Raw genomic sequence first — 19,336 nt, 5'->3', positions numbered from 1 at the left:
TAAGTGTTGAAGACTTTATCCTGTCGACCCACGGACCCTGAAGACTATTTATTTTTACATACAGACTGAAAGGCGTTGATGTCAGAGGGTCCTACATGCAACAGTAAAAAACAGAATAAAAGAAGTTCACGAGCAGAACAGCTGGCCGAGGCCTCTGGAGAGGGTTTTGTCTCGGAGTGGGATGATACTATATATTATCTTTCACCACGTGTTGAACTTCTGTCCTGGCAGACTCTGACTGCACATTTTGGCCACTCGCTCAACCAATGCCAGTCTGTCTCAAGAAAGTTCACGCAGCCTTTGCTGAGTTATGGCCTGAAATGTTGCGCGTGAAATGATCCTTGTCAGCACATTTTCACTGCAGCCAGAGTTTAAGGAAGAGGAAGAGAGAGAGAGAGGGATGGAGGTAAAGCGAGTAGCGGTTGACAGGAGGCCGAGCCAGCTGTGGTGTGTACAGTAACCCTCCACAGAAGAGAGGTTACTCCAGGTCACATCGACAGGTCAGACACCAGCCAATAAGATACGAGCTCCTCTCTGACACCACCGTTCGAGGATCTGTGTTGAGTTTATGAAGTCGAGAAACATCCAGCTTCAAATGTTTTAAAGATGTGAATGAGCAGGTGAGTCCAAATGGGCCGAGATACGACACAGAGACATCTCTGGACCATGATGCACTGCTGGCAGCGTCTGATGTTACGCAATCAAAAATGCAGATTTCCTTGATTGAGGCGATGTAATAATCATGCTGGACACCACCATGAACTGCAGGATTACAGAGACCATGTGTTTGTTGTGTCACTCAGAGGTTTCTGAGGACACAGTTTAACTTGAGGTTTACTGCTCATCAACATGTTCGTCAAATATTTGTGCAAGAAGTAAACATTTTGAAAAAAGGAAGCGGAGCTTACAGCAACCATCATGACTAAATCAAAGTGGTTAAATATGTTAATGACTTGTTACACATCTGCAAACATCAGGGAAGTAAACAGGGCTGGAACAGTTCAGCTGACAATAAGACAGCAGCAGGTCGTGAAGATGTTCTGCTAATAAACAGAAATGTAATAAACTACAAAGTTAATTCTTGGCAGAAATGCTACAGAATCATTTTGAAAGAGTCATGTGAGGCAGCGCGTGTGTTTACTTGTCTTTACAGTTTATCACCATGTTGATGTGAGCAGTGCTTTGTTTGCTCGCTCACATCTGTTAAAGGTCAGTGTCAGAGATGAAGCTACAAGTCGTATCATCCTCTGGGCCTTAGACAGAACAGTAGTTTACAAAACTTCAATAACTGGAGCAACTTAACACCTTCATCAAATACTGACACATGTTGATTTGCATATGAACATCTGTGTAAAGATGTGAGGCTGCGCCTGTTCAACACTCAGAGTTTAAGAGTGTTGTCCATGATCATCCAAAGTGTGAGACTATTTTAAACACAGACTCAACAATGCGTAGCTCGATAAGCTCTGCAGATTGGAGATGGTTTATCATCACAGCAGTACAACTGCTCTGCATGGACAACGACACAAAAGCATCCTGGAGTGCTTTGTTTAAGACTTCAATGTTTGCAGACAGCCTGTCCTGTTTCTGTCAGAGCAGGATATATTATGAAGTGATCAACACAACAAAGTGTTTCTGTTGGTAGGAGTTTCTTCATTGTCCCAATGTTAAAAGTAATTTCTGCACTGCTGCTGTTCTGTTCATATTTACAGTAAAGTATAAGAGAGAGAATGGCTAAAATTAATGTTACAGACTCATTGTAGTTGTTTTATATATCCCTCCAGTGATGATTTGATCAGTTTTAGTTTTTAGAAATTGTTAGAATAAACAGCAAATAATTCTCCGTCACCTGTTTCTAATATGGTACATTTTGCAGCTTCTCTGTTTTACATGATTGAGAATTGAATGTTTCTGGCTTTTTGTCAGTTTGTGGGACAAAAAACAAGCCACACAGCCTCAAATTCAACTTGTGTAACGGGTGTTTATTCTCCGGGTTTGCCTTTGACTTTCTTTTTGGGCTGTTTGCCTTCCTCCGACAGACTCTCTGGTTTGTTGTTTCTTGTGATGTGGTTCAGGAAACAATCTGTGTTTGATTTTGCTTTAAACAAATGAAAACAAATGTGCCTGACACAGTACCATGAAGCATTTAGTGTGTTTTGCCTCATTTCAAGAAATTACAGCATGGGTTTTTATAATCTGCTGGTCTACAGCTGTGGAATGTGGTGTGTGTGTGTGTGTGTGTGTGTGTGTGTGTGTGCGTGTGTGTGTGCGTGTGTGTGTCCCAACACCCCATGGCTGTGAGTGGGTTCAGTCAAGTCCTGACAGGAGTTGGAGTCTCTGCAGAGTCGAGGTATGTCTGGTCAAAGGAAGATAAACGTGAAACGAGATGAAATATAAAATACGTTTGCTGAACTTCCTGGTGTGAAGATGTCAGGGTGGTTGTGCGTGCTGTGTACTGAAGGTCATCTGTAAGCGTTTTCTGGAAGTTTTAGTTTTTCCCCTCACATACAGACACACACACAGAGAGCTGAGGTGGGTTCACATACCTGCAGTTACATGAAACCAAACACCCTGCCACAGAAACACCCAGCTCTTTCTCAACCTTTGCCTCTGCATCAGTTTCAGTGTTTCTGCACAACTCATAGACCAGATACACATATACAGTCAAAATCACCTGGCTGTAACATTCTCTTTAAAAAACAGTAAAACTTTGTTCCTGGCAAGACGACTCCTGGCAGGTCCTGACCAGTCAAGAGATCAGTCTAAATGTACACATCACTTCCTGATTTCAGTACAGCAGGTCTTAGTCAGGGAGTCTATGATCGTGTTCATGATTCACACACAGAGGAACACTCAGGATAGATGAAGCTGCGGCATTATTCAGAGGTTTGGCTGGCAAAAACAAAGAGGAAGTCTCCAGAGTTGTCATGATAACCTTCTGTACTGCAGATCTGTAGCTGTTTTTGAGGGTTTGGGCTCAGCTCCTTAATGCAATAAAGCAATCTACATGATGTTTCAAAATATCATGTGCTTTGAACTTTCTGCCAACTGTTTGGGGAAGTCTCTCTCCTGTTTCAACTTGACAATGCGCCGCTGCACAAAGCCAGCTTCATAAAGAAATTGTGTGGAAGAACTGGACTGGCCTGAACAGAAACCTGACCTCAACCCCAACCAACACCTTCAGGATGAACCGGAACACCGCCTGTGAACCAGCGGACAGTTACTCCAACATTTCCTAAGATTTGAACGATGTAAGACACACCACCAAAACTGGGTGTACCTGCCTGCCAGCCGGCCTAATCAATTTGTTAATTATCATCTTGATTAATTGATAAGGGAAAATGTCGATGAGTGTTTGTCCACAACAACACCAAGATATTCAGTTTTATTTTCATTTATTTTTTAATTTTATTTAACCTTTATCTAACTTGGAAAAGAAAAGAAATGTCACAGAAGTAAAGAAACCAGAAAAATATGCTGGAATCAGATCATTTTAACTTAAAGTTTCTGAACAGTTGACAACTTAATAATTCATCGATTGATCGTTGTAGCTTGGGTAAAGACATTGCTGATCCCGTGCCTCAGTTGGTCTATAAGTGGAGCTTCGTCTCTGTGCAGCTGCAGAGGAAAACAGGGAAGCAGTGGTCTGACACACTGACAGACACCAACCATCAGATCATGACTCACAGCAGCAGCACATCTCAGACGGAGCTGCTGCAGCCACAGTCATTCAAAGTATTTAACAACCACATGCAGCCATTCTGCAGGTTCACCAGAAACTCAGCAGAAGTCACAGAGATCACATCACAACAGAGAGTCCGATCAATACTGATCCAGGACCAGTCAGAACCCTTTTACATCCTGCAACAAGTGGCCAGGAAGGTTTTTAACGGGCGCTGCTATGGTCAAACACACCCGAAGAGCTTAATAAGTCTCAAAGACCTGTACTAGTGGAATATGTTCATGGCATTCATGTGCAAAGAGCCGGCAGGAAGTCATTTAACTCAGTCAAGGAAGAATGCTTATTTCAACAAGAGCAGGGTGTCATGAGAGGGTGCTGTTACATTACAACATGTTGGCCAATCACACACATGCAAGTACATGTATCAGGTAGAATACCTTGAAGTGAGTACAGAATAGCTTTGTGCTGACTGTGTGATCACTTTGGTAGCAATGCGACTGACAAACAAAGCACTGCTGCAGTGGTAGAAAGGAGGACTGTATATTCTGTCCTGAGGTGTCTTTGTGTTTGAGAAAACTTCACTTCCTGGTTAATTTTTATCTTCCCACCTGTACCTGTAGCAACACGCCCACACCAACGCAGCTCCTTGGAATTCTTTCCCTCAAGGAGTAAAGAAATGATTCATTCATGACTAACTTTGATGTGGAAGCTGAGTGGTTATACTAAAGGCTGATCATTTTTCAAAAGGCTTCTCAGAGAGAAAATATTTCAGGAAGCTGTAAGTTGAATTTTATCTGGACTGACTTAGAAACCTTTAAAATGAGTTAACATACAATTAACATACATGTCCAGTCCTATAATTTTAACACATTTTTGTGAAAAACTAAACAGTAGAGAAGTGAACAGCTGTCACTTACCAGCACTCTGTTCTCCACCTTGTCACCTTTGACCTCCAGCTGGACTTTGCGCCTCAGGGTCAGCTTCACCCGGCGACCCACCGCCTCCCGCACACTCTCTACAACAGACAGGAGGGCGGGAACAAGGTTACACGACACCTGACAATTAACACCACCACAGCTGGAAGGATCAAATCACAATTAGAGAGGAAATGATGTGACGTGTTGCCACATTTACTACGCTTATCAATACAAATCTATATAAACCAAGGACAAGTGGAGAAGGATAAGTCACAATAGGTTGGACAAAGACAACAAACATTAACAACAACCATGTTTAAGTCGAGGCCGCGGGTTTGTTGATATCTTTTCATCCATCTCTATTCTTAAAAGACAAACTGAAGTACAAGGTGTTAAACTGTACCCACTGCACCTCATCAGTGTCAGATCCCTGCCAGCTGATCGGTACTGTGCAGCTCACAACTGAGATGAGAAAGAAGCGTAACCATCTCCAGAAAGACACTGTGTGTTTAATTCAAAATATTACAAATAAAGACTTTTTAAAACAAGTTGAACATCTTCTGGATGTAGTCTGAGGAGCTGTGATGTACTTTACTCTGTTTTTCCAGCATGTTTATGATGATGAACATGACAAACAAGAAGAATAAAACAGAAGGCAAACTTTTAGTCTAGTGTTTCAACACCATTTCAGAACAGTAGGTCGTCATTACTGTACGAGAAAAAGCCAACGTTTAAATCAACACCTCATATCCCTCGTGGTGCAATGATGGGGCCATTAAAACACTCCAGATCCTGAATATTCCACTTTACAGCAGATGGAGAGTGTTCAAGCAGTCAGACGGAGAAGAGGAACAGACTTTATAAGCAACATGTCGCAGGTCGTTACTGTGAAGTAATTAGTCGGCTGGGAACTCCTTGTTTTTACATGAGTGTGTTGGACGGAGCGAGCGGTCCATGTGGTTCTGATCAGCCTGCACGCTGCTGTAATGTTTTCATCCTCCTCATGACCTCATCATGTGTCTGGGCACAGCGAGGAGGAGGAGGAGGAGGAGGAGGAGGAGGACGAGTGAGGCATGATGTCATGAAGGCGGACCGAGCTCTCGCACTCATTAATACTCTCTCTCTGCTGTCCACACACACTCTCACACTCTGTTTCTATATTTTCACCCTCACTCTGCCTCCTCCTTCATCATCATGCCCGTCTCTCCCTCTCTTTGTTCTTTTAGCCTCATAACTGATTTCTTCATCATCCTCCTCTTTCTCCATCAGTCCCTGGATTTTCCCACCACTGCAAAATGAAAAAACAGCTGAGGTTCATCAGACCTCCTCCGGACGTTTAGCTCTTTAGCTGCAAGAAAAAGCTGAATGAATTCATGTAGATTCAAACCTGTCAGTCAAATGTTTAGTGTTTGATTGATTGTCAGTAATATATCTGGGACCAATGCATAGATCTTGCTCTAAAAAGAACAAAAATCTGGAATTTTTTTTCAGCTGCTATATAAGGTAACAAACAGGGATAGAAACCTGCAACTAGCACCAGAGTGCTTCTGAGATAATGTGGATTCATAGATATATCAACAATTCTTACATGTCTTTCATAGTTTAAGAAGTTAATCCAAACAGATTAATGGACAGATTGATGGATCCAGATCAGCAGGGAGAGAAAACAAGACAACGCTCAGCAGATAAACGCATTGCAAACTTTTTAAACCAATAACATCTATTTAAATCATGGTTAAGAAGTTAGGGGTGGTTACAAATATAGAGCTACTGAGTCTGACATTGGATTAGACTTGATGGAATTAAAGAGGACTGTGTGGCATTGGTGGAGGGATGCGCTCTTCTTAAAGCCCACGATGAAACCCTCAAAAGTCTTGTTCTGTCCACAACTGAAAGATATTCAGTTTCATGTCACAGCAGAGGAAAGAAACCAGAAGACATTCACATTTAAAGAGACGGAATCAGAGAATTTTAACTTCATTTAGCCTAACAAATGATAATTGATCAAATAATTGTTCTACAATTGCCAAATTCAACGTTAATCAGATGGACGGTTGGCGACTGAAGATTGACTCACTGTTCTTTGGCATCAGGGTGAGTTGTGTCGGTCCCTTTTGTCAATATCTGCCAAAGGTCAGACTCACAGGCACACCTCTCTCTGACAGTCCTCACTTTCATTCCCCGCTCAGCCTCTGATAACCTTTGAGAGTGCTGCTGATGAGCAGCATCAGGTCGGTCCGACCTATTAAAACCAACAGCGGGTGCTGGCAACAAAAAGCTCCATTCATCAGTCAGTCCAGTGACATACAGCGTGAGATTGGGCTGTAGACAGTGTTAACAGAGAGCACGGGGTTAGTGACTCAGCCTCACCACCAACCAGCGCAGGGTTTCTCTTTTGAGTTCTGATCACCACCAGCAAAGCCAGTTTTAGTCAAAGTAAAGTTTCCCGTCCAGCTCCAGTCAGCAGTCAACATTACAGACCATAAACACCCGACAACATGTGTCACCTCCAGATCACTGCTGCAGTCAGGCTGATAAACAGGAGTGAAGAAAGATCCACTTTTTAATCCCAAAAGTTTAAAAGTAATCTCTGAGCTCTCCTCCCGTCGCTAAACGGCTCCGGATCAGAAGAGGTTCTGATGTGATCGGGTGTTTATTCCTCTTCTTTCATCTAGATTTTATATGGATATATATTTAATATCTTACATTTTATTATTATTGTATTATACACTATTCTATTAACTTTCTAAAATCAAATTAAACTAGTTTATCCTTTCTTTTACTGATTGTTTTTATTCTTTTAACATTCTAACTATTCATTTTATTGCACTCGGTGCGCATTGAGTTGCATTATGATTTGTTTGAAGAGGTGCTATACAATAAAGTTGACTGATTGATTAATAGATTGATTTATTGATAGATTACTACATATTGTGTGTTATAGAATGTCTTTTTAGGGTGCCTTCATCCAGTTAAACAGATACATAACCTCACAGCCTTTACATACTGTTGTTATTTGTACAATTTGGTCCATTAAAGTACTCAAATATCAAGACATTGGACGTCGGCCCGAAACACCAGATGCCAGCGGCTTCAGTCCAAAAATATCACCGTCCAGAAGTCAATGTAGGTCAAACTCCAACTCGCCTCAACTCTCAAAATCTGCACAGATTGTTTCCTTATAGCGGTCAGTGGCTTGTCAGATGTAAAGTCAACAGTTGAGACTACTTTCTCCAGGCTAATTGCAGTGCTTTGCAGCTCTTTTTCCCCCTCTGACACTCAGTCATCCAGACAGGCTGTGTTGATAATATCTCACAATCCAAAGGAATTTCACAGGACACACCCGCAGCCTCCACAGCCTCCACAGCCTCCCTCTCCCCCACTGCAGATAAGGAAGTGGCAGAGGAGGAGAGACTCTCAGGTAGCCAGCCGAGCCCTCAGGGCAGGAAAACAACATGTTCCACTTAAAACACGACTAAATATAGAAATGTGACAAATTCACCACTTTATACACGTTAAATCAGAAGTATACTCCCATTACAGCCACATACATACATGAGTTATTGTACTTTTTTACTCTCTGTAGTATCATTTTGCATTTTGACAGTATCACAATGAGAATCTACCTTGTTTAATTAGTAATACATGAACACTTGATGGTATTTTAACCTCCTCAATGTGTCTTATTTCCAACACTATCTCCACCATATGCTTCCTCATGTTGACATGTCTGTGGATAAAATTAAATAAAACCCTCTTTATTATAATCCTGATGTGATTTGTGGTTAAATGACTCAGTTGTACCTGATGTAATGTGATTTCTTAACGACTTTATCTCGTGGTTTCAGACACTTAAAGACGTCAGTTTGAGCTTTAACAGAATAAATCAGTTGAGCTAACTTTTCAGCGTTGTTAGTGAGTTAGCTAAAGTTAAGCTAACTTCGACCGTTAGTCGCCGTTAGCTCACTGACGTGAACGTTCTCTTACCGAGCAGCTCGTTGGGAATGTCCGTTTTCTCCTCCGACATGTCTTCCGCCGAGGTAAACACCGGGGTGCAGTCCGGTGGGGAGGACGGGAGAAGCGGGTAGACCCCCTGAAGAAAAGCGGCTGTTCAACCAGGAGGAAGCGACCAGAAGCAGTCAAGGTGTAGTCCCGTGTTTTGTTCTTCAGTTAGCGTCGGTTACCTGTCGACACCCTGCGGACCGAGCTGTGACCGCCTGCACCCATCCTACATGTCGGTAACGTTACACACGCGCACACACGTTACTCCTGCGGGCCGGTAGTGACAGGAGGACTCTTATCAAAGCTGCTATCAGGATGAAACATGGATCCATAGGCGAGGACAGTCGGTGTGTGTGTGTGTGTGTGTGTGTGACAACATTTCTTCACTCACACACACTTCAGTGATCCCTCCTCTGCTTCGCTCCACAGGTCCGGAGAAGTTTGTTGAGCCCAGTATACCTGGGAGACCTGCGACACCTGGTGGCCATTTACGTGTACAGCAACGTGCTGTGATTTACAACATACTGTATGTAAAATACAGTGGAGCGGTGACAAATCACTCCACTGCTTCCAGTTCATGGGACCTATTAACTCCAAATCAATGCCGAATTAACTTTCTATACTTGTTGAATGAGACGCGCCCCTTTACATTTGATTTTACTGCTTATTCTGTTCTTTTTATTGTATTTTAATGAAAAAGCTGCATTTTTATCATTAGGTTCCATGTATACTCAGCAGTTTGCTCAATAGCTTCCAGGTCATATGACCTATTAACTCCAAATCAATGCCGAATTATCTTTCTATACTTGTTGAATGAGACACAACTCTTTAAATTTGATTGTATTACTTTGTAACATTTTAAATGAAAAAGCAGCATTTTTGTCATTAGGTTCCAATGTACTCACAAGTTTTTTCATAAGCTTCAATGTCATGTGACCCATTGACTCAAAATCAATGCCGAATTAATTTCCTATACATGTTGAATGAGATTCACCTCTTTATATTTGATTTAGAAACTTATTCTGTTTTTATTGAAAAATCGGCATTTGTTTTCATTAGGATCCATGTATGCTCAGCAGTTTGCGCAAAAGCTTCCAGGTCATGTGACCTATTAACTCCAAATCAATGACGAATTATCTTCCTATACTTGTTGAATGAGACACAACTCTTTAAATTTGATTTTATTACTTTGCATATTTTTTATTAACATTTTAAATGAAAAAGCAGAATTTTAGTCATTAGGCTCCATGTATGATCCACAGTTTTTTCATTAGCTTCGATGTTATGTGACCCACTGACTCCAAATCAATGCCGAGTTAACTTCCTGTACTTGTTGAATAAGACACAAATCTTTATATTTGATTTTATAACTTATTTTGTTTTTACTGTATTTTTCAATGAAAAAGCAGCATTTTTGTCATTAGGTTCCAAGTATACTCAGCAGTTTGTTCAAGAGCTTCCAGCTCATGTGATCTATTAACTTAAATTATCTTCCTATACTTGTTGAATGAGATACACATCTTAACATTTGATTTGACTGCTTTATATACTTTATAACAATATTTTGAATGAATAATGAATATTCATATCAGGGTCAATATATACTCAGCAGTTTTTTCAATAGCTTCCAGCTCATGTGACCTATTAACTCCAAATCAATGCCGAATTATCTTTTTATACTTGTTGAATGAGTCACAACTCTTTAAATTTGATTTTATTACTCTGCATATTTTTATTTACATTTTAAATGAAAAAGCTGAATTTTTGTCATTAGGTTCCATGTATACACCCAAGTTTTTTCATAAGCTTCAATGTCATGTGACCCATTGACTCAAAATCAGTGCAGAATAATCTTCCTATACTTGTTGAATGAGACTCAGTTCTTTACATTTGATTTGACAGCTTTTTTTTTTAAATGTATTTTTAATGAAAAAGCAGCATTTTTGTCATTACGCTCCATAGGCAAGGCAAGTTTATTTGTATAGCACAATTCAGACACAAGGCAACTCAAAGTGCTTTACAGGCACACACAAATTACATTAAAAGACAAACATTTCATTTAAAAGACATTAAAAATTGCATTATAAAAAAAAAAAAAAAAAAAAAACTCAGAGTAATAATGCAGTTCAAAGACTTGAATTGCTTCAGTTAAAAGCAGTGGCAAAAAGAAATGTTTTAAGTCTTGATTTAAAAGAGGTGAGTGTTGGAGCAGACCTGCAATTTTCAGGGAGTTTGTTCCAAATATGTGGCGCATAGTAACTGAAAGCTGCTTCTCCATGTTTACTTCTGACTCTGGGGACTGAAAGCAGACTAGTACCTGATGATCTCAGAGGTCTGGATGGTTCATAACGCGGCAGCAGATCAGAAATGTATTTTGGCCCGAAACCATTCAATGCTTTATAAACCAACAACAGGACTTTGAAATCTATTCTTTGATAGACAGGAAGCCAGTGTAAAGATCTAAGAACTGGAGTGATGTGATCTACTTTTTTGGTTCTTGTTAGGACTCGAGCAGCAGCGTTCTGAATCAGCTGCAGCTGTCTGATGGAGTTGTTAGGGAGTCCTGTAAGGACACCATTACAGTAGTCGAGTCTGCTGAAGATAAATGCGTGAACAAGTTTCTCCAAATCCTGCCGAGACATAAGCCCTCTTATCCTGGATATATTCTTAAGGTGATAGTAGGCTGACTTTGTAACCGTCTTAATATGGCTGCTGAAATTCATGTCTGAGTCCACAGTCACACCAAGGTTTCTGGCTTGGTCTGTAGTTTTCAACATTACAGACTGAAGCTGAGCAGAGACTTTAAGTCGTTCTTCCTTGGATCCAAAAACAATTATTTCAGTCTTATCTTTGTTTAACTGAAGAAAACTCTGACACATCCAATCATTGATTTGTTCAATGCATCTACTCAGGGTATGTATGGGATTATAGTCCCCTGGTGATATGGTTATGTAAATTTGTGTGTCATCTGCATAACTATGGTAGCAAATTTCATTGTTTTCCATTATTTGAGCTAGAGGGAGCATGTAAATGTTGAATAGTAGAGGCCCCAGAATGGAGCCCTGGGGTACTCCGCTTGTCATTTTCATCCATTCAGATGTGTAGTCACCAATAGACACAAAGTAACCTCTCTCATTTAGATAAGATTTAAACCACTTTAGTGTTGTACCAGAGAGTCCAACCCAGTTTTCCAGTCGGTCCAGTAGTATATTATGGTCGACTGTGTCAAACGCAGCACTGAGATCCAGTAATACTAAGACTGAGATTTTTCCGCTGTCTGTGTTTGAATGAATGTCGTTGAAGACCTTAACGAGGGCCGTCTCAGTGCTGTGATGTGGTCGAAATCCTGATTGGAAAACATCAAAACAGCCATTTATTATTAAGTAATTGTTCAGCTGTTGAAAGACAGCTTTTTCAATTATTTTACTTAAAATTGGGAGGTTTGAAATGGGCCTATAGTTATTCATTACTAATGTGTCTAGAGTTCTCTTCTTCAGGAGTGGTTTAATGACTGCAGTCTTCATGGCTTGGGGGAAGACACCTGAGAGAAGAGACATGTTAACAATCTGTGGCAGGTCTGGAATCATACAGTCTGAAACTTTTTTGAAGAACCCTGCTGGTAAAATATCCAGGCTGCAGGAGGAAGACTTCAAATGCTGTATAATGTCTTGAAGGTTTTTGTCATTAATTGGATCAAATTGTGTCAGGGTATTAGAGTTGGGTTTAGGTGGACAAAACGACAACACACCTCCAGTACCTGGTAGAGTGGCACTGACCGCTTGTCTAATGTTCTGAATTTTGGCAGTGAAGAATGATGCAAATTCATTACAGGCCCTGGTAGACAGATGTTCAGCTGCTACTGGCACAGGAGGGTTTGTTAACCTGTCGACAGTAGCAAACAAGGCACGAGCATTATTTTTGTTCTTGGTGATAATGTCTGAGAAGAAGGACTGCCTTGACTTTTTTAATTCTAAATTAAAAATGTAAAGTCTCTCTTTATAAATGTCAAAATGAACCTGGAGATTTGTTTTTCGCCACCTGCGCTCAGCTTTTCGACATTCCCTTTTTTCCATCTTGACAAGCGTGGCGTTTCTCCAAGGAGATTTTTTCTTACCAGAGACCACCTTCACTTTAGTGGGTGCAATGGCATTCATGACATTTGTAATTTTGGAATTGAAATGAAGTACAAGGTCATTGACAGAGAACCTAGAGAGGGGTGGTGTGGAAGAGAAAGCATCAATGAATATGTCACCAGTGTTTTCAGTGATGTATCGCTTTGAGACAACCTGAGTTTGAACATTTGTGTGCACTGATATATCACTCTCAAAGAAAACACAGTAATGGTCGGAGAGAGCGACATCAGATACCAGAACCTTAGAAATGTTCAGACCCTTTGAGATAACTAAGTCCAGGATGTGGCCCCTGTTGTGTGTGGGTTGTGTCACATGCTGAGTGAGTCCAAAGTTATCAAGGACACAGCACAGTTCTTTAGTCCATCTGTCCTCAGGCTTGTCGACATGGATGTTAAAGTCACCAACAATTAACACACAATCAAAGTCAGTGCAGATAAGAGACAGTAACTCAACAAGGTCATCAAAGAAATATGTGCAGTATTTAGGTGGCCTGTAGATGTTTAGAAATATAGCTCGAGAAGATGAGTTTACCTGAAGAGCAACATATTCAAAAGAAGTAAAACTTCCATAAAACATCTGCTTGCATTTGAGTAACTCATTAAACAAAATACTAACACCTCCTCCTTTTTTATGCATTCTAGTTTCACTTATGAAAGAGAAATTTGGAGGACTGGATTCAATGTGAACAGCTGCACTCTTATCCTGGTCTAACCAAGTTTCAGTTAAAAACATAAAAGTAAGATTGTGTTTGATGATAAAGTCATGTATTAAAAAAGATTTTCCTGCTAGAGATCTGATGTTTAATAGAGCTACAGTTACAGTATCAAAACCAACTGTGCAGTTTTTTGCGACAGTTAGTGGCTGACGAGGAATGGGAGCTAAATTGAATGGATTGGCACATTTAGTCCCGCATTTCCTGTTTCTCAACAAATTCACAATTTTTCTATTACCTGTAATCACAGGAATTGAGGAGGCAGCCTGAACTCCAGGGGGCCCTGGCTTTTCTCGGGGGAAAACAGTAGTGATATCAACTTCATAGCCCGGACCCGGCACATATCAGTAAGCGTTAATTGTACTGTCAGCATGGACAGGATGTACTTCGCTGTTTTCAGACTGTAGAGGCCAAAGATTATTCAGAGGGGGCGGAGGGGCACGATGACGTTTTGGCGATGGTGGTTTCAAGCGTGGCAGAGAGCTTACAGCACCTGGTATTCCCAGGCGGTCTCCCATCCAAGTACTAACCAGGCCCGACCCTGCTTAGCTTCCGAGATCGGACGAGATCGGGCTTGTTCAGAGTGGTATGGCCGTAAGCCATACCACTCATATGAAAGTTTTTTCATAGGCTTCAATGTCATGTGACCCATCGACTCAAAATCAACGGTGAATTATCTTCCTATACAGGTTGAATGAAACACACCTCTTTACATTTGATTTGAGAATCAGTGTGTTAATCTGTTTAAACCACTAGATGGAGACAAACACTCAGTGCTGTAAAAAGGACCCATCTGCTGGTTTAGTTCTCTTGGATTCAGCAGCAACATTCATATTTGAAGATATGTCTTTTCAGTATTTTTTAAAGATGCTTTTGTGAGTCTCTTTTCTTCATTTGCTGGACATTTCTTTGTTCTTTGTTTCCCTGTTAATGTTGAGTTTTCCAATAAAAGCAAAGTAAGAAAATGTCCCTTCTGTCTTCAGATGCTGTAATGCCTCGCTTGTCCAAGAGATGGAAATATCACCCACCTAGAAAAATGGGAAATGAAAAGTCACTGCATTACTCAGTGAGGTGTGGTCGGAGATGATCTGTCCAAGGTGCTGAAACAAGCTCAGGCGAACCCTGCGGCCGCTTGTCCCTCGATGAAACAACATCCTGCTGAAGAGGCCAAAACCTCAGGAGGGATTTCCCCCCAACAAATCATTTGCCGAGTACTGACAAGGAAAAAACGCTTTCTTTACCGACTGGAAACATTACAGGGAGGAGTTCAATGCCATCGTTGATAAAAAATGTGTTTGTTCATGCAAAGCAGTCTAAAACCAGCACACTGGGACTCTCCTGTGCTGCTGACTGCGGTTCACTCACTGACTTATTTCTAGGTTCACTTACAGGTGGTGTGTGTGCACAGAGTCCAAGAGGCAGCGATAGGGAAGAAACATATTACCATTTTATTTAAAGGAAGCATCATTGCACTGACGTTCTCTACCTGTTAGAGTTGATCATTAAATATTACTACATTTCATGTATCTTCATTTGAACCAGGTCAGAGCACAAAAGAACTTCAGGAAACCTGTGGAAAGACGTAATCTACCAGGAAGAAGGAAGAAGGAAATGTAGATTGTCCATCTGTGGTCCCTGAGTGATGGATAGAATAATATATTAGGAAGAGAATTGTTGGACACAGTGTTACTGACTTTGGCTCGTGCTAGCATAACATTAGCTTTCTGGCTAACAGCTGAGGTGAAGGGTCATAGGAACTGAGCAGACGAGTCTATTTCCCGTGATAACTCATTTCTATGGCTCGTCCTGTTTACCGGAGCGGTGAACAAGGCTTTCATTATCAGACTGGATCGTAATGATTGTTCCAGCTGTTAGTCAAACCCTCGGGTCTAGTATGTTTTGATTGCAAAACTCATTAAAATATAAATTAACTCATTTTCTTTTCTTTGGCAATTGACCGTGGTATGACGACAGACAGCTCTGGCCTCCATTGTTCCATTAATTCCTGATAATAGACACCATGTCGGCCATTATCCTGCACACACAATGAGGATTCAACGAAATGAAATGTTTTTACCAACAGCTTGTTAGTGTTTATGATTTAAGCTTCATTGATCCCGTTTTTATTGACATCTGAAGAATTTTGTAGCATTTCCCGGGAAAAGTGCTTCCAGATTAGTAAAATCAAATGGCGTAATTATTATTATTATTTATTTAGTATGGAAGCCCTAAAAGGCCATCAGTCAAACATGTTGTTTCCTCTGTTTTTCCATGATCGTGAGTTCAATTTTATTGGTTTTCTCGAGAAACATAAGGAAAAAATAAAGAAAGATAAAGAAAAAGAAAGAAAAAAGTAAAATAAGGAATACAAGAGAACCGCCATTAGTTTTCTTTTGATAGCAGATTAATTCCTGTTGTTATCTCGGTATAAAAATGCTTCTTTCATCTGGAGAATTATCTGATTATTTTTCTCATCGTCCTTCTGTGATAATGACATTAATAACTTGTGATCACCAGAAGACAAATACAGTTTAACTCGTTATCACGGTAAAAATGGAGGAAATAACATGTTTTTTATGGCTTGCATAAAATCATGTTTGTGAACTTTTGGGTCCACTGACAGTTAGTGCTTCATTCACAGTCCTCATTTGTGAACTCCCATCTGTCACTGTGAGCAGGATGATGTACACATTCCCTCGTAAGAGATGGTGGATATTCCAGCTCAGTCTCTCACTGAATCATCAGTCTTCATCATAATGCATTAAGCTCCAAATTATCCCTCAGCTTCCTCTCATATTACCACGCTCATTCCAGAGGAATTGCACTGCGCTCAGGAGGGGAATACTAAAAGCCAGTCAGGGAATTAGTTCCACAGCACAGAGGTTCACTGGTACTGTTGGCTCCAGTCTTCCCCGAGCGATACAGGAAGTCACAGAGACAGTGAGATGGAAACTGCTGATGTTGTGAATGAGATAATGCACATGTTTGAGATATATGTGAAGGATACTGGAATCATTACAGCATGTAGCTCGATAAGCCGTGGAGCTAAGTGGCGCTATTAGCTGAGTGGAGTGTGACCTCAACATGGTTCAGCTCGACCAGGCCCGTCTGCAACCCAGTGAGCAATCCTGGACACCACCTACAGGACGGTGAACTACTGGGTGCCACATCACAGGTTTATAGCATAAAAACAATAAATAACATTTGAAATATTAGTGTAAATGTGAGGGATCCGCATTGCACATGAAGTTCGAGACAGCAATCTTGAGGTGCGTGTCTTGGCGGACTTGTAGCGCCTGCCAGAGCGCAACAATCCAAACAGTGCGGTGGTGACCGGGGCATGCAGGCTCACTGATGCTGTGAAGTGATGTGTGGGCAGTGGGCCATGTTTTTTCAGCTGATTTAAATTACTCTCTGCAAGGATGTTTTGTCTGCAGCGTGGCAGCCTGCATACTGAGATGCAGTACGTTAGTGTGCTCTCTCTCTAGATAGCAGAAGGCTCAGGAAGTGAAGTCTTAGCTGTACTTTTCCGGTGTTGGCCAACCAGGTCAGTTCCCCGAATATGAGGATTCCCAGGAATATAAAAGGTCTGTACCTTTTTAACAGACGACCCAACAGAGGTCAGTTTGAAGCTCCAGTTCAGAGGTGATTTACAGTCCGGCCGGAACATTTTCAACTAATTAAAGGTTTCATTCTGCGTGTTTTACGATGAGTTACCGAAATCATTAAGCTTGTCTAAGTTCAGTAAAAGATAGAAACTTGAACTTGAACACCGTGTAGGGTTGTATGTTTCTGGTGAGTGATAAATATAAGTGTACAAATATTCCCTTTCTTGGCATTTGTAAGTTTATTATGCTCATTTAGTTCACCAAAAGCTCAGACAGATTGTAAAACATTTGAATTTGCTGCTGCTGAAACTACGGGGGCTGTCAGACTCAGACTCACTTCTTTCTGTACAGTGTTAGTGAAAGACAGGCTAACTGGATAGCATGCTAACCTCAGTAGGCATCACTGCAATACAGTGTACAGATGTCTTTGACAGAACATCAGCACTGTTCTTTACATTCTGTTGATAATGATCGTTCACTTTTAAACTAATATTCTTCCTGAAAATTAGAAACTCACCAGTACACAGTCTCAGTGATTATCAAAAGAGGAAGCTGAACAAACGCACTGCTGAAGTGGGGATGACATCGAAGTGATTGTGTGCACGCCTGGCTTGGCTCAGTGAATGGTTTATAAATGGCTGGAACGGGAGAGGTTAACGCTCTGATAAGGCAGCTGAGCAGGTGGGCCACCTGCAGGTACTGCTGATCTAATATCAAGCTTATTGTATCAAGGGGATTGATGCATCGTGAAAAGCCAGGTGCAGCATCACCTCACGTACAGCATGATGCAAGGCAAACACGGCCCAGACGAAAGGCAAACATAATGAGTGGGAAGAACACCGACTTTTCCAGATTCTGCAGAACTGGAATCAGATGGTGGGAAACTGTGCAGGTGCACCTGGCCTGCCTGAACAGAGTCTCTTTGTTACATTGAACGCAGATGTTGATTCAAGTTTGACCTCAGGTAAAACCTGCTTCCTGGAATAATTATCTGTGCATTATACTCGTAAAATGCTCGAAGGTAGATTACTATTTAAGATTCTTAGTAATACAAAACAACCCAGTGGCCAGAATAAACATCCTGCACGGATACACGAGGTTTGAATTGTCGATGTTATGTGTTGACGGTGCTTATCTTCTGGTTAGGTTTAGGCAAACAGCCTTGCATCTTTTTTATGTCATCACCACCTCCTCCTCCTCCTCCTCCTCCTCCACCTCCTCCTCCTCCTCCTCCACCTCCTCCTCCTCCTCCTCCTCCATCTCCTCCTCCTCCTCCTCCTCCTCCTCCTCCTCCTCCTCTCCATCTCCACCTCCCCTCCTCCTCCTCCTCCTCCTCCTCCTCCTCCTCCTCCATCTCCTCTCCTCCTCCACCTCCCTCCTCCTCCACCTCCTCCTCCACCTCCTCCTCCATCTCCTCCTCCTCCTCCTCCTCCACCTCCACCTCCTCCACCTCCTCCTCCTCCTCCTCCTCCATCTCCTCCTCCTCCTCCTCCTCCACCTCCTCCACCTCCTCCTCCTCCTCCTCCTCCACCTCCTCCACCTCCACCTCCTCCTCCTCCTCCTCCTCCTCCTCCTCCTCCTCCCACCTCCACCTCCTCCTCCTCCTCCTCCATCTCCTCCTCCTCCTCCTCCTCCTCCTCCTCCACCTCCTCCTCCTCCACCTCCTCCTCCTCCTCCTCCTCCTCCTCCTCATAAGAAAGTCAGCTCACATCTGTGTAATCTGAGCTTCATATGATATGATACGTGTGAAATGTGCACATTTGACATATCAATGGTTTGCAGAAATGGACAATGCAATCCAGCATTTTACTCTGCAGGGACACTTTCTTTGTGTCAAAGTCTTTTGTTTTTTTCCATTGAGCAACATTGTGAACTACATTCATCATCTTTACTGAATGTTCTGTCCTCATGAAGCTCCCAGAAACAGCAATCGATCCGGAAAACATTTAATGGGGACCATATTCACCAGCTTGACAACAGCCTATGGGTTTAATTAAGTTAAAACCTGCATGAGTACGTCAAGAGTCTGGTTTGTCGTCAACAGAATGTTTTTCTCCTTGATATTAGATCTATTAGCATTTTTACAGAAACCTGCTTGTCTGTGGGACCTGCAGGCTCTGCATCAGTCACAGGTCTGTTGTGCAATCTTCGAGCCAGATGTCTTTCTTTCCAGGATAACTGATTCAATTCAGAACGGCCTTATAAACACACTTCGTCACTAATGCTGCAGGCCAGTCTCTTCTCTCATGTAGATTTAGTGGCGCCCACGTTTAAAACTTCTG

The 19,336-nt window shown here is 41.7% G+C and overlaps 1 protein-coding gene and 1 non-coding gene across 3 annotated transcripts in view; both read right to left on the bottom strand.

Moving 5' to 3' along the window:
* The window catches only part of carmil1 (capping protein regulator and myosin 1 linker 1), a 28,708-nt gene extending 20,082 nt beyond the window's left edge, over positions 1-8,626 (bottom strand). The window contains exons 1-2 of one of the 2 annotated variants that reach the window (XM_030412481.1): positions 8,587-8,626; positions 4,600-4,697 (exon numbers count right to left, since the gene is read on the bottom strand). In XM_030412481.1, coding sequence (XP_030268341.1) covers positions 4,600-4,697; positions 8,587-8,626 — 138 coding nt within the window. Of the gene's footprint in view, positions 1-4,599; positions 4,698-6,676; positions 6,883-8,586 lie in introns of those variants that run through there. The other variant, XM_030412482.1, reaches the window with a different exon arrangement.
* Positions 8,627-13,927: 5,301 nt separating this feature from the next.
* LOC115579589 (5S ribosomal RNA) lies at positions 13,928-14,046 on the bottom strand. Its single transcript, XR_003983682.1, has one exon. It is a non-coding gene; the product is annotated as a 5S ribosomal RNA (ribosomal RNA).
* Between the last annotated feature and the right edge of the window lie 5,290 nt (positions 14,047-19,336).

The sequence above is a fragment of the Sparus aurata genome, chromosome 3 (genome assembly GCF_900880675.1).
Source record: "Sparus aurata chromosome 3, fSpaAur1.1, whole genome shotgun sequence".
In the NCBI taxonomy this organism is placed as follows: domain Eukaryota; kingdom Metazoa; phylum Chordata; class Actinopteri; order Spariformes; family Sparidae; genus Sparus; species Sparus aurata.
The sequence above is the reverse complement of the archived record's forward strand: the minus strand, read 5'-3'. Positions and strand labels throughout refer to the sequence as shown.